General features: G+C 47.3%; 1 protein-coding gene across 1 annotated transcript; it reads left to right on the plus strand.

Annotated features, from left to right (window-relative positions):
* Positions 1–2447: 2447 nt before the first annotated feature.
* On the plus strand, positions 2448–14301 carry LOC309442958 (transmembrane protein 178B-like; the record flags this gene model as incomplete). Its single annotated transcript, XM_082059341.1, has 4 exons — positions 2448–2826; positions 10899–11012; positions 12246–12383; positions 13700–14301. 4 exons carry the CDS (start codon positions 2448–2450, stop codon positions 13942–13944), a joined length of 876 nt encoding a protein of 291 aa, XP_081915467.1. The 3' UTR covers positions 13945–14301.

Raw genomic sequence — 14301 nt, forward strand, 5'->3', positions numbered from 1 at the left:
TGTGTGCGTGTGCGCTTTTTTGTTGAAACTGCTACTTTTCATTGAATTAAAAATTCAATTCACATTTCATTTGCATTGCATAGCAATATCTCTGAGTTAGTCGAGAGAAGTCTGGGCTCTATCTTGCCCTCAGACTTTGACAATTGAAAGAAAAGGTTCTAATTCTGTTTCCCGTTCCTGCTGCCATGGGACTGTGGGCCAGGGCTGGTGTGGTCTGATCACAGTTCTTGGCTGCTGCTCTGGGTTCCCTGAAAAGTATCACCAAGTGAGTGAGGGGAGAGCTCGCATGGTTAACTGACTATCCAGAGAGTTTTGCAACCATATTTTGTTGTGATCAGTGTGGGGTTTTTGGCATGCCTTTTTTTTTTTTTAAATTTTTTATCTAAAAACCTCAAGGCCTACACTGGTACCTGCCATGTGGGACAAAGGCACAGTCATCAAACACTGTATGTAGGAATTGCACAGGAAGGACTAAGGGGATTTTCTCTACCCTTCAAAAACATGGTTTTGGAGCATGTGTTATCCCCCTCCTCATTTTAAAGATTTTCAACCTGTAAATGCTGGATGGTAGTACATGGCCTTCAGTTCTTACCAAGAGTTTTCTTTAAGAAGGAGGAAAACTGTAACCCAGGAGCTGGAAGAAGATGAAGGTGGGTAGGTGATCAAGGGCATGACTTAAAGGTCTGGGGGCTTTGCCAGCAATGTACATTTTGGAATCTCTGTCCCTGGATTTCTCTTTGGCTGTGCTGGTCCCCCTGCCCTTGGAGCTGCACTGTGAGGCTCTCTCCCCCATCCCTTTTTCTTTCTCAAAAGCAATCAACAATAACAAGGATTAATCAGCTGCCTAGTTCACAGGTTCCACAGAGTGGCTCTGGCACAATTGCTGCAGCACAGAGGGGAAAATAATTGGAAGGATTCTCATACATGTCAACTTTCTAAGGTGGTGGTCTTGCCAAAGCCTCTGTGTTCTGAAACTATAGCCTGAGGAACTGATGTAGCGAGTAGGGTGACATAACAGGATTGCAGATTGAAGAAACATGAAAAATTGGCTCTTTCCAAGAGAGAGGTGCTAAAATTGAAGGATATTTCCATGTTATCTAGAGCAGTGACTGTATTTGAAATTTTATCGTTCTTGATGTGGAAGACTTAATTTAGCTGTTATGTGTATGAAAATTCTTTTGACAGCAGCCCTTTCAATTTGTCTGCCTTGAAGGCACTAATGTGCAGTTGCATGGATGATAATCCCATCTGTCCAGTATGAACTGCTGAAGAGGATCATGCTGAAATGTGGTTAAAACAAGCTTTATCTGTGTTTGCTGCGTGTTTCCACCAGGCATAGTGCTGTGGGGAGAGAAGCAGCACTGTGTTCTGGGCAGGGGCCCTGGGAGCAGTCCTGGGGAAGGCATTTGGGTTGTGTTTGTAGCCAAGGGTGCATGAAGTGACAAGTAGGGGTGGGGGAAGGATCTGAATCTCCTACAGTTGAACATCATGGGAGACAATTTAAAGCACTTTTAACAAACCAGACTAAGGATTTAAAAACTGGACATTAAATTTATAATTTAGACTTACCACTAGATCATTTTATCTGGAGGCCAGAATTGAAAACACTCTGTCCTAACAACTGGCTTTGTGGACTGATAGAGCTGCAGCTGGAGGAACAAGTCCCACGGAACAAACAGGATCAAAAGGGATTTTGTGCCCTGGGAAATGCTGCATTTAACTAATGGCTTGGATTTAGCCAGCTTCTCATTGCATAAAATAGATTGACATTTTTCAGCTCTTCCGGCCTTATTTTCCATTAACTGATAATGAAGGGTTGAGGAGAAATCGTAATCAAAATGCCAACAAGTGCTGCTGCTAGTGGTGTTTATATTTCATCCACGTTTTAAAAAGCGCTCCCCCGAGGTCTCGGCGTTGGCAGGACCGATCTCTGCCCTCCGGCCAGCCCAGCCCGGGCAGCGGCTCCGGCGTTGGGAGGGGGCGCAGGGCGAGAGGAAGCCGCGGAAGCGGTCGGGGACCCCCAGCTCATCCCGTGTAGCTGCCGCTCCCGCCAGCCGGCCCGCGGTTCCAGCCGCATGGCCCCGGGGCGAGCGAGGGACCCTCCCCAGGCCGCTCCGCTGCGCGGGGCCGTTAGCGTGGCCGCTGCTGCGTGCGGGCCATGAGGGTCCTCGTGCCGCGGAGCAGGAGCCTGGGCCGAGTCCCCGTGTCGTGCGGGGGGGCGAGCGGCCCCGGGACCCCTTTGAGGCCGGGCCTGGAGCGCCCTGCGGGCTGCACAGGTGCGGGACCGAGTCCGCACCGGGGGCCGGGCGGCGCCTGCCGCGAACCCGGTGTCGGGGGGCGGGGGACGCTGGCCCCGTTTCCCTTCCGGGGGCGGCGCGGCGGCGGGCGGAGGCCCCCAGCCGGGCTGCAGGGGAAGCGCCCGCCCCTGCCGCCCCCGGCGCGGTAAGATGGCGGCCGCGGCTCAGGCGCTGAGCGGCTCTGGGCTGCTCCTGGCCGCCGCCGCCCTCGCCCTCCTGGCCGTGGCCATCGGCACCGACTCCTGGTACGAGACGGACGCGCGGCGGCACCGTGAGCGCTGCCGCGGCTTCGGTCACAAGCGCAGCGACCCGCCCGGCTCCATGTCGGCGCCCAGCTCGCACCTGCCGCTCCGCGCCCGTCCCCCGCGGGCTCTGCTGCCCGGACGGCCCCCGGCCCCCGCCCCGGCCGCTGCCGCCGCCGCTCTAGACTCGCACTGCGGCCGCCGCTTCAACTCCACCGTCTCGGGGCTCTGGAGGCGCTGCCACCGCGCGGGCTACGAGCCGGACAGCGAGGAGCTCATCCGGAAAGGTGCGGTGCCCGCGGAGGGGCGGGCGGCCCCGGTCCAGGCCCGGCTCGGCGGGGAGGCGCTGGAGCCCTGCCGCTGTCCGTGGTGCTGACCGCGGCTGCCGGCGCGGCCCGGCCGGGCCCCGGGTCTGCGGGCGGGGCCCCGGCTCCCGCTGCTGCGGCGTGACCAGGGCGGCGGGCGGGCGCGTGTGCAGCCCCGCACGGGCTCCGTGGCTCCGGCTGTCCCTGGCGTGCGGGAAGCGGCGAGCGTGGCTCTGACCCGATAGCGGGGTCTCGTGTGCCTCCCTGCATGCTTAAAATGCTGCAGTGCTGGGTGGGACCGCGTCCGCGGAGAGCCCCTTCTGTGGCCAGAGCAGGGCCTGGCGCTCGGAGAAGGGCTCGGTGGGCATTCCCCTGACCCTGACATTGCTTTATTGAACCCTGAGAAATGTATGGTAGTGTTTATAGCTCTGTGGTGTTTGCAGAAAGGAGAAGGGGACCTGTTGTTCGTGTTCTAGCATGGGAGAGTTCTCATTGCTGCAGTGGATTGCTAGGCCTTCATGGTGGCAGATGTCACTCAGGGCTCCAGGTGTGACAGCAGAGAAAGCTGTGGATCTTCTGCTATTGTGGTGCTGGTACAAAGCCAAGGAGTTCACAAAGTATGAATGCAATTCCTGGACTGGATGGTAGAAATAATGTAGTGGGCTGACCCACTAAGTCAAAATAAATGACATACAAAACAAGCTTAAGATAAGAAATGCCATGTATGGTTAGTGATAAATAACAGGACTTACTGTTCCAGCAGGTACATATTAGCACAGGGAGAGTAGGAGTTGGGAGAAGTGCTTCCACTGAGGCACAAAATGGAAATGCTATCTTAAGAAAGTGGGAGCAGTTCTTCAGTGTGGCTTCCAACCGTGACGCCAGTCCTGCACAGCAGAGGATGGATAGACTGCTTCTGTGAAGCTCAGCTCATCTTTGTCTGTTCTTCCCAACGCTCAGCAGTGACTTTTAGAAACTCTAGTGGCATGTGATTAGCTTCTTTCTCTATTTAATCTCCTAGGATCCATTTTATGCATTTTCATTTTTACTTCCATGTCGATTTCATTTCACTAAAAGGCAGCTCATTAATTTATTTCTATTAATTGTGCCTGTCATGTAAAATATTTATCTATTTTTTTTCTTCACATCAAGACAAAGACTTTCAGCTCCCATTGAGATCAGCAAAGTGTGGGGGAAGGAATGGCAAGAATACTAGTTTAGTCCTTAATAAGGACTTCTGTTTTGGGGGTATTTTCCCAGCACTACAACAGTCAAACAGGGGGGCCAGAGTCTGCATTCTGCATGCACGAGGGCGTTTCAGGGTGGTGAATGATCTTCCTCAGGGTCTGACGTGTAAAACTGGAGGGACTCTGAATCCAAAAGGTTTTCCTTCTATTTTATTTTTTTTCATCAGATGTTCTAACAACAAACCTTGTCTTTACCTACAAGCCTTGCTTGCCTCGTATTCTTTGCCAGTTAGGTCTGCAGTTGCTAATGTAATGATTTACACGTTATAGAGGGAAATTATTAATAATAGTTCTTCTAGAGTCAGTTCTTTAAATAGATACAATTCTCTTCTTATCCCTTCCCCTGACCTGCTTTACTAGCAACCCTTTCTTGTTCCCACTGTGTCTCTCTTTTCTCTGCCAATGGTAATTAAGCAGCCTTTTCCAGCTGATGGGCAGGTGTGGCTGTTGCTGAGCTTTTCTCTCAAGCACAATACTAGATCTGGGGCTTGCAAAGAGAAAAAAAAAAAAATGTTTTCTTTCCTAGTGTGAGCTGGAGATCATTACTGTGCACCTCTGAAAGTCCTGCTTTCTCCTCGATTTGCAGTAATTTTCAGCTAGCTCTTTGGTGAAGTGCGATGCCTTCTTATGTTCCTAATATTCCTGAAACTTGAGATTTTTATAGGTTTTTAGTGACAGAGGAGTAAATAGTGTGTTTTTCTCTTTGGGTGTGTGTGTTGTTTGGTGTGTGGTTTGTTGTTTTTTTTTTGTGAACGTCCAGTAGTAATTTTGATTAGGGTTTATACCTATTCATTTATTCATTTTCTGGTACCTCAGGAATAAGGTTTCTTTCCTTTCTGGGTCTCTTCTGAGTTCTGTATGAATTCCTAAGTCTATAAGTGCCTGTATCCATTTAGATAATTCCATGGATTTCTAATCCAGTATTTATCTAGCAAGTGCTGTGGAAACTTTCATACTTGAGCATTTTAGCCAATGATGTGTATACATGCACACATTTCTATATAATATGTATTTTTAAAAAATATGTAAAATATATTTGCTTTATGTATTTAAAAGGTAAAAATTGGAGTAAAAAAATGTAGAGCAAAACTGAGAGGTGGGAAATGTTTAAATGTAAGAGGGGAATGATGTGTGAGATTTTTCTTAAAATGCAAAATCACTATTTTGGAACTGTGAAAAAAATAGATAGTTTCATTTAAAAATACAATGAAGAAGGCAAAATAAAAAATAATGTGCAAACCTAATGTGGAAAATGGAGATTAGCAATTGGTAAAAGATAGCAGCTGAAGAACTGAAGGGCTTCTTGGGGAAACTAAAAGGACCTCCATGTGTAGAGAGGGACTCTGTGAGTGTAAGAACTTGAGCACTATATATCATCTTACAGAGCCTGTGCTAAGTGGGTTACACACTGGATAACTGATGCTGCAACAAAAAAAGACATTTTGGATGTAGAATTCTTAAGCAGTGAGGTCCTGCAGGGACCTGCTGTTTAGTGGTCTTCCCTATTAATATGAAAAAAGAGTTGCTAACAAAGTGGTGACAGTAGAAAATGATGAAATTGGAAAGATCTGTTATAATAGACTGCTTTGGATAGCTTGGTGAGTTCATTTGAACAACAAGCATTTTAACACCAGTACATTGAAGGAATTCAAAAGTTTTTTTGCTTTTCAAGCTTGCTCTGAGAAGGCTCTGGGGTGGGACTGGTAGGTCTCACATATACTGGGCAGAAGTGACTTCTTAGTATTACAGTGTAGCTGAGGAAGCAAGAAGAACCACTGGATGCTTTATCAGAGGAACACAACAGTTTGTGGCAGTAATGAGGCCCGTGAGGACAAACTGCTTGGTCCTGGTGCCTGTACTTCCCATCCTCTCCAACTGATGATAAACTGGAAGAGTTACAGGAGTAACTATGAAGTCTGTAGAGCATCTATTATAGTGACATATTTAATAAACTCAATCTGTTTGGTCAGGCCATTGTAAGTATGATGTCTCAGTAAATATGATCTCTGAGAGTTATCATAGTGTTTTAAAGGACAGTTGATTTACCAGATCTAGTGGCTTTTCGGTGATGATGTGGACAGAGTGACTCCATAGCTGTGATGCTCTCCACAGTTCTGGGCAGAGATGGTAGCAACAGGCCATGGAGCTTCAGTGGCCACTTGGTCCTGGGGCAGGAGGGAGAGGAGGGCCAGACCTCCCATGGTAGCTCAGTGTTGCCTGCCCATGGCTGCTGCCTGGCCTTGCTCATGGTGGGAAGGAGAGGACTTCTTCCATCAGTGTGAGAGCCAAGCTCCTGCAAGGTAGGACTGGGCCATGTAGCAGAACAGAAAACAAGAACCTCTCTGCTTCCTCCTCATAGCAGTGGCACAGAGGCAGTGTAGAGAAGAAAACCTGCATGTTTCAAAGTCAGAGGAGACGAAAACTAAACCGAGAAAATAATCGGGGTCTGCTGAGCCCAGGGTCGCAAATGGAATGTGTTACAGCGGGCCTGGATCTGGGTTTCCAGGTGTCTGGCAGCCTAGGGACAAGGGGCCTGTGCTCTGCCTGGGTATCTGAAGGCCCTGAAATTCTTTCTAGCCAGCATCCTCTGGTCTTTCCAGGCCTTTGTGTTGAGTCAGGAGAAAGGACTTGTCTAGACACACTGACAAGGGTTGTGAGAGAATACAGGAGGGGAACCTGTCTGCAGTTACAATCCTGAATGAAAAACAAATAAACCAACAAAACAAACAAACAAAACACATTCAGGACAAGGTGTGAGAAACAATGTTGGCTGTGGGACGGCACAGGCATGTGGCTTGGCTATGAAAGTGTCAGTGTGACACTGCTGGATGCAGTTCATTGCTTCTTATGTTTACTTTTTAATCAAGAAAATTGTACATGCAGTGCAACTCCCACAGTGTTCTTTTAATGCCCCTAAGAAATGCACATGTGTTTTATGGTGAGCTAATGACATGAGCACTTGCTCCCTTCTGTACTGTGTTCTCAACTTACTCATGTGCCAAAAAAGACTTGGTTTTCACCACATGACTCCAACCTATTCAAGCCCTTTCCTGAAGGCCAAGTTTTTAATTTTGGCAGACTTTCTTATGGTGCTCATCTGAGTGTGTTATAAGCAAAAATGAAATCACTTTGCTAGCAGGTTTCTGAAATGGAGGGCAAGATGCTGCCCCTGTTTTATAGGCTGGGATTTAAGATGTGTAAAAGGCTTAGGCCAAAGAACTTACTGGAGGACCTTTGCAATACTTTTGACTTCATTATAACTTTGAGGCTGCAAACCTTTTTTTTTTTTTTCTTTTTTCTTGAGTACTCGGTGAACAAGGTGTTGTATCACTCTAAATGCAGCCTTGTGGAATACCTGGCTATATTTGAGTGTGTAATGTCTCCGCAAATTAGACTTAAGAGATTCACTCAGAAAATAGGAAGCGTGAACTAGTGACTGCCAGATGCAAAATCTGACTACTGAGATTTGCGTGGGTGCATGTTATAATTTTCTGGTAGAAGGTGGGTAGATACCCTGCTGAGAGATCACCCTCGCTGCTTCCCTGATCCTCTGACTGTCTTGCCTACCTGTTTCAGCTTTTCTAGCAGATGCACAGGGAGAGGCTGCCCTTGTTGTGTCTTTGGTGGCTCACACCAGAGCAGGTCCAGCCTGTGCTCTCAGAGAAGTAGGAGTCTTACTGGAAACTGGCTTGTGATGGTCTAATCAAAGGCTGTCACCCAGCCCATGGATTAGAGGTCAGAGCTGAGCATAAACCCTAAAATTCGCTAACTCCTGAGCTCTTAGTTTTGTAAACTTACTGTTTTAATATAATTGTATGTGCTACCTACATAAAATTAGAACTTTGATTTCTGGGGAAAAAAGGATTAGGAGTAAAGTTTTTAAACCAGAAGCAGAATGAGTTGATGTTTGAAAACTTCTGAATAACCAGATTTGTATAAGAAGGTGGAGAGGTTTTACTTCTAGTCTATACATGTAAACTCTTGTAATAATACAGAGCAAAGATTTTCCCAGTGACATTTTAGCTGAGGAGTCCATAGCTTTGATCATAAGGCATGTACATGCTTAGTCTTTGATTTTTCTTTAATGAGCTATAAAGGTACTAATCCTTGCCCTTATATAAAATGCTGCTTCATATATAGTACCTTTATAATCAGACTATATAAGTGCATAGATCTTACTTTTAATTAATCCAATGCACTGTAATCTAAAATCCGATGTCATTAGTTTGTACCATAGACTTATTTCTCAACAACACATGTAAATCATGTCAATATTGAGATTGAATTTAGTCAACAGTTATAGGTGAAATTTAATTAGATATTGTGACCTGCTCTTTATGGCCTAAGTTCTCAATCCAGATGTTTACAGAGCTTTTGCAGATGAACTGGCATCCTCCATTACTGGGTTGTCTTGCTGATCCATTTGGTCTGGCAGCACTAGACTTGTTCTGAAATAACCCCGAGGGGAGTGCACCGCTCCACAGGGGGAGGCGAACAGCTGAAGGTCAAGGGCAGCGACTCGGTGTGTGGGTGTCTGGGTGTATCGCTGCCAGTGCCGCTGGTGTCCGGGGAGGTGGTGGGGGATCGCAGCAGGGTAAAGGGTGGTGGGAAGCACAGCTAAGGACAGGGATCACCTTGAAATACTCTGCTGCTCAGAGGCTTTTGGAACTCTAGCTTTGAGTTTTCCCCTTTTAGGGCATGTTCTTTACATGTTGGCATGTTCCACTTTAGTAATAAATGTTGCTGTTTCATTAATGTGGGGGAATTCAGATCACCTTTCCCTCCCTGGCCTGATGTCTGGAACTGGCTGGGCCTCTTGTGTGCAACTCCTGATCTTGTGGAGCAGTGGCTTCCTCTTTGCAGGTCCTTGCAGGAACCAGATCAGTACAGCCCCAGTGAATGTTGTTAGAGAACAAAATCCTGCTTCCCATTACCGCAGGAGCAGCACAAAGCCCATTTCTTCTCCTGGGTTTTCTAGTGTCTTTTGCAAAGCTGATGACTGAGTCTGCAGTCCCCTACTAGTGATTGTTCTTAATTAGCTCGCTGGCCAATAGATTGTTTCTGAAGAGTTCTTCTGCCCCAGCATTCAAATAGCAGTAATGACCCCACAGCCATTGTTTAAGAGGAACTTTTCGTACTGTTTAGCTCTTTTACCTTTTCTGGCTGTTCTCTTCCACCCACCATTCACATTTATCCTCCACCCTGCCCTGGCTATATTTATAACAGGGAGGGCAAGGCAGCTTCCTCTCCCTCTTTATATCTTCCTGAATGACTTAGACTTAGGGGTTGAGGGAATACTAAACAAGTTCGCCGGTGACACTAAATTGGAAGTAGCTGTTGACATTCTTGAGGGCAGAGAGGCCCTGCAGAGGGATCTGGACAAATTGCAGAACCGGACAATCGCCAACCGCATGAAGTTCAACAAGAGCAAGTGCCGGATTTTGCACCTGGGACAAGGCAACTCTGGCTGTACATACAGACTGGGGGACGAGATGCTGGAGAGCAGCTCTGCAGAGAGGCATCTGGGGGTCCTGGTCAGCAGCAAGTTGAACACGAGCCAACAGTGTGCCCTGGCACCCAAGAGGACCAAACGTGTCCTGGGGTGCATCCAGCACAGCATTGCCAACCGGGCAGGGAGGGGATTGTCCTGCTCTGCTCTGCACTGGTGCAGCCTCATCTGGAGCACTGTGTGCAGTTCAGGGCACCACAGGATAAAAAGGATATAAAGCCACTGGAGAGTATCCATAAGAGGGCTACAAAGTTGGTGAAGGGTTTGGAGGGGAAGCTGTATGAGGAGCAGCTAAAGCCACTTGGTTTGTTCAGCCTGGAGGAGACCTCAGCGTGGTCTACAGCTTCCTCACAAGGGGAGGAGAAGGGGCAGGTGCTGAACACTTCTCTTTAGTGACCAACGACAGAACCCGATGGAATGGCAGGAAGATGTGCCAAGGGAGGTTGAGGTTGGACATTAGGAAAAGGTTCTTCACCCAGAGGGTGGTGGAGCACAGGAACAGGCTCCCCAGGGAGGTGTCATGTCCCCAAGCCTGACAGTGTTCAAGAGGAGACTGGACAACACCCTCAGACACATGGTGTGAACTGTGGGGTTGTCACCTGCAGGGACAGGAGTTGGACTCAATGATCCTTGTGGGTCCCTTCCAACTCAGGGCATTCTACAATTCTATGATTCCTCTGCCCCTAGTATCTTTGTTGTTATTGGTTGTTTTCTAAACTAAAAATGCCTTTCAAGAAGAGCAAGCATGTAGGTTCACATTTGCATGTAGGGTACACTTTTCTTTAAGCTATAATGGAAACAAGCCTACCTGACTACTATTGTTCATCAAAAGTAAAGAACCAGTGACTACTGGAATGAATTAAAACTTTTCTTCTATGCAGTTCACTTCCCAGCATTCACTCAAAATTTTCACAGTGATTCTATGTTCTTAGAGACAAAGCAGTGCTGTTGGTACTTGGCCATGTTCTTGTCTCAGCCGTTCACAAGAGATTGTACCAGTTCGTCTAGGAAGGTTCCGGAGCTGGTTTTGGTGACTGTCTTTACTGTCTGCTTTCAGCAGTGCCTTCCTTGATCCTGCCTGGGTCAGCACCTTGCTCCCTCTTTGCTAGCGTTTCTTTGTAGCAAGACTCTCCTCCTAATCCCCATAGGCTTTGAAGTAAATAGCTCTTGTTTTGGTTTCATTTGCTCTGTTACTGAACTAAGGTTTCCCCTGTGTGAGCTCTACTAGGGCAGCCAATGCAGGAGCAAGTGCAAGACACAGGGGTTTCATGCCATTTCACACACTGTCTCTTTCACAGGGGTTATTCAGCGCTGCACTGCTGTGAAGTACCACTACACCTCCAGCTCTCTGCCTCGCAACTTACCCATCAACATCACCAACACCATCCGGCAGGATGAGTGGCATGCGCTCCGTAAGTAACCCAAAGCAGCATACGAGACTGTTTGGATTCCTTAATGCCTGAGTGCAATGCTAAATGAGGGCTCTGAATCAACTGTCGCTGGGTTTTAAGCATAAATATGTATTAGATAGTGATGAAGGGCAAGCAGTTGTCAAGGGGACATGAGATTTGGAGGGGCTTAAGCATCAAATTCAGGAATTCAGGCATGTGAGTAGTGTGTTATAAGGTGTAATCATATTCTGGATCTGGGGACAGACAATTCCTAGATGGCTTACAGCAAAGGTGCTGCATCACTGTACAGTCCGGATAGAGCTTGTTGCATTTTTCTGTGTGCGCACCAGTGACCTGGTGCAGCTCCCTGGCAACCAGCTCTTATAGGGAATATCTCCGTTTGTCTTTGCAACCTGCCGTTACCAGCTCCTGGCCCACAATCTGCCTCATGCCCAAGTCCTTTCCACACAAATTACTGACCTTTAGCCTGTCACTAAGAATGATTTAATTGTTTTTTTTCTGCTCCTGCATCTCTTGAGGTTTGTTTTTTGGTTCTGTTGCCTCCCATAGTTCTGCCTAGCCCCTGTCATGGGAGCCTCAGTGCTGAGGAAAAGCAGCTAGAGACTGAACTAGGAAGAGACAAGAATAGCACTTGTATTAAGGATGACAGAGTGCTGTTCATATCACTGGTGCCCATGCATTTTTTTAGAGCTTGTTACTGGAGTTGCTCCCATCATACTGTATTGATCTGCTGTCTGTTTCTGTCCTCCCACTATTCCTCTTTTCAGTTCACTTTATCTGCCTTCCATGTGCTGGTCCTTTTCTTCAGTATCCCCTCTCCCTTCTTTTATTTCTGTTTTCAGCAGACACTCACCCAACAAACTCCATCCCAAAGAAACACACCACACACACACACACACACACACACACACACACACACACACACACACACAAAAGAAAAAAAAAAAAGAAAAAAAGCCTTTGTAGTACTAACATTCCTCTTGATCAGGACAGAAATGCTCTCTAGTTGTACAGAGCCCAGCAAAAGGGAATTATGTTAGCCGGATTCTTTTAGTTTCAGTGTGATGGCCAAAGTAGCTACCTCAAAGAAGCTACATGAGGACTCCATAGGTCAAGTATAAGCTTTAGAACCAGCAAATCTAAGTCTGTCTGGACTCTCCCCTGGTTGTCCTCTCTGGGTGCCATGCCATGTTCATGTCTTCTTTCTTGCCTTTCTCCTTTCTCTTTTCTCAGATCTGCGGAGGATGACCGCTGGCTTCATTGGCATGGCAGTCTCCATCATCCTGTTTGGGTGGATCATTGGTGTGCTGGGCTGCTGCAAACAGCAGGAGCTCATGCAGTATGTTGCTGGGCTGCTCTTCCTAATGGGAGGTGAGAGCCTTTCGCTTCTACCCCTGAAGTCAGCACAGTCAGCATTGCTGGCTGGGGAGGTGCTCTTAAAAGTAAAAATAGTGCTTGCCTGGGGTGTTACACCTGTTCCTCTTGGCTGGGAGCAGACTTTCTGCATGACCAATGGTTTTTCTGAGCTTTGATTGTTCAGCTCAAAACCAGGGAGTGTCTTTATTTGAAAGAGGCATAGTAGCAACATATGCAGCAAAAGGGTGAGCTCCTGAGATGCTGCAAGGATGGGGACTCTTAAATTGCAAGCAGTAAACAGGCAACTTTCAAGTAGGAAAAAATGGGGCTCTACCTTAGAGCCAGGGCTGCTATCCTAGAGGCCCATTGTCAGCATCTGTAGTGGCTGCAAGCAAGGAACTTGGTGATAAAACAGCATCCATATAAATTAAACAAGTAGGTGTGACACTGCTTTGGTGCCTATTTTTTTCTTTTTCTTTTGGTGGGGGGCGGGGTGTTACAGATCTTCCCTTGCCATCAGCGAGTCTTCTTAAGGAGAAGTTTTTGGGGACCTGCACAGAAAACCACCGTGCTGACACAGCATGATGCTAGAAGGCCTGGAAGTAGGCTTGTGCCATCCTTGGTCATCTTATGTGCTGCTTAACTGCAGTTTCCTTACAGAACATCTGCATTTCTTTAGTGCACAGCATTGAGAGAATTAAGTATTTTAAGTGGAACAGGTAGACTGGGTCCCCTTCATTAGTATTTAGACACAGAGCCAGAGCTGGAAAGAATGAAATGTTCACCTTGCCCCTGAATCTAGTGTACTAGTGTATATTAGACACAGTAAAGTGCCTTCCACTACAAATTTATTTGGCTTATTTGCTCCTCTATCTAGGTGCTTAGTGAATATGTAGCAGATGACAAAAACCTGGGCGCTTTCCATGGGCCTAGGCTACAGCTGGCAGAAGTCTGAATGTTCCTAGTAAAAACCAAGCAGTACTGCACTTGGCAGCCCTGGCCTTAATTTATTTACCTTGCACAGGAGATACTGCCAAAGTCCTGTCTGGAACCTGATGACTTTAGTCTCAGGAGAATTGTGACTGAGTTCAAAACAGAAACAGAGGCAAGGCAATATTGGTTCTTTGGGAAGTGAGGTAGCCTCTAGTCTTACATATCTTGCCTTTTTTTTTTTCCCCTGCCCTGTAAGAAGAGTGACTGGTAGGACTACAGGAAATTAAAAAAAAAAAAAAAGGTAAAACTTTATTTTGAAAATACTTAGGGAAAAAACCAACACAGGATAATTAACCTGTCTGAGGGCAGCATAGAACCCTCTTGCTTTTCTCCTGCAGGTACGTGCTGTATCATCTCACTCTGCACATGTGTAGCTGGGATCAATTTTGAGTTATCGCGCTATCCTCGCTACGTCTATGGGCTGCCAGAGGACATCAGTCATGGCTATGGCTGGTCCATGTTCTGTGCCTGGGGAGGCCTGGGCCTCACCCTGCTGGCTGGGTTCCTCTGCACATTGGCCCCGTCACTCAACACTTCACGGGCATCCGTACAAAAACCCAGACAGGAAAATGGGGCCGTGTGACCTCGGAGGGAGCGCGGAGAGACTCTGGAAAGCGCAGCCTGGGCGGAGCTGTGGGTTAACACCAGAAGAGGTGGCATGTCAGTGTGTGGAGAGCAGTGCCATAGCTGTGGAAGCAGCAGCCCGGGGGATGCTGCTACAGCCTCCAGTCGCGGACACAGACATTGCAAGTAACTCCAGGTTTGAATTATTGCTGATTTGCTCATTGATGGTTTAAGGGGGACAGTTCTTTTGTTTTTCTTCTGTTTACAAGAGATTAAGTCAAAGGCTGTGTCTTTTTTTGTGCTGTTTTTTGAACTGTACCTCCATGGTCCTGTTATTGTCCAGTTGTAAGGGATGTTTACGCACCAACTCTATTGC

The sequence above is a fragment of the Streptopelia decaocto genome, assembly GCF_964273445.1.
Source record: "Streptopelia decaocto genome assembly, chromosome: 7".
NCBI classification, from domain to species: domain Eukaryota; kingdom Metazoa; phylum Chordata; class Aves; order Columbiformes; family Columbidae; genus Streptopelia; species Streptopelia decaocto.